Here is a 961-nt window from a genome sequence, read left to right on the forward strand (position 1 = left end):
TTCTTCTAGCAAGATCTTGTGCATAGAAATTGCAGGGCTTAAACCCTTGATGTCATGAATTGTCCACCCTAAAGCTGTCCTGTGAGTTCTCAGCACTTCAATCAGCTTTTCTTCATCCTGCATGCTTAAGGAGGAATTGATGATTACTGGAAAGGTGTCTTCTCCTCCAAGGAATGCATATTTGAGATGGCGAGGAAGGAGATTCAATTCTTGCTTTGGTGCCTCCTCTGTCTTATCTTCAGAAGAGATTTCAGTGACTTGTTCATCCATGACAGCTTCTATTTCTTCTTCTTGTTCCTCCTGGCCGCTTGTTCCAAGCGCTTCTTCCACCAAGTCTTCTACCATTTCCACTCTCATGTGCTTTTCTTTCTCAGGGGGATATTACATTGCTTTAAGGACATTGATGATCATTTGCTCATCATGCACCCTGAGGATCATTTCACCTTTTTCCACATCAATGATAGCCCTTGCTGTGGCTAAGAAAGGTCGTCCCAAGATAATTGAGTTGTGCCTTTCTTCTTCCATGTCTAAGATGACAAAGTCGGCAGGGAAGATGAATTCCCCAACCTTTACCAATAAGTTCTCTACAACTCTATTAGGTATCTTGAGTGATCTATCTACCATTTGAAATGACATTCTGGTGGGTTTAACTTCCTCTATTACAAGCTTTTTCATCATTGAGAGAGGCATCAAATTGATGCTGGCACCTAAGTCAGAGAGAGCCCTTTCCAAAGTCATGTTACCTATGGTGCATGATATGATGAAGCTCCCTGAGTCTTTGAGTTTTGGTGGAATGCCTCTTTGAATTACTGCACTGCACTCTTGAGTCAAGATCACAGTGTCCTTTTCATTCCAGCTTCTTTTCTTATTGATGAGTTCCTTAAGGAATTTTGCATACAATGGCATTTGCTCCAAAGCTTCAGCAAGTGGGGGGGTTAATTTCCAGCTTCTTGAAAACCTC

General features: G+C 41.9%; 1 protein-coding gene across 1 annotated transcript; it reads right to left on the reverse strand.

Moving 5' to 3' along the window:
• Window positions 1–381: 381 nt before the first annotated feature.
• LOC107633212 (uncharacterized) lies at window positions 382–738 on the reverse strand. The gene has a single exon (XM_016336853.1). It carries the CDS (start codon window positions 736–738, stop codon window positions 382–384), a length of 357 nt encoding a protein of 118 aa, XP_016192339.1.
• Between the last annotated feature and the right edge of the window lie 223 nt (window positions 739–961).

The sequence above is a fragment of the Arachis ipaensis genome, chromosome B3 (genome assembly GCF_059453495.1).
Source record: "Arachis ipaensis isolate K30076 ecotype BB chromosome B3, ASM5945349v1, whole genome shotgun sequence".
Taxonomy (NCBI): domain Eukaryota; kingdom Viridiplantae; phylum Streptophyta; class Magnoliopsida; order Fabales; family Fabaceae; genus Arachis; species Arachis ipaensis.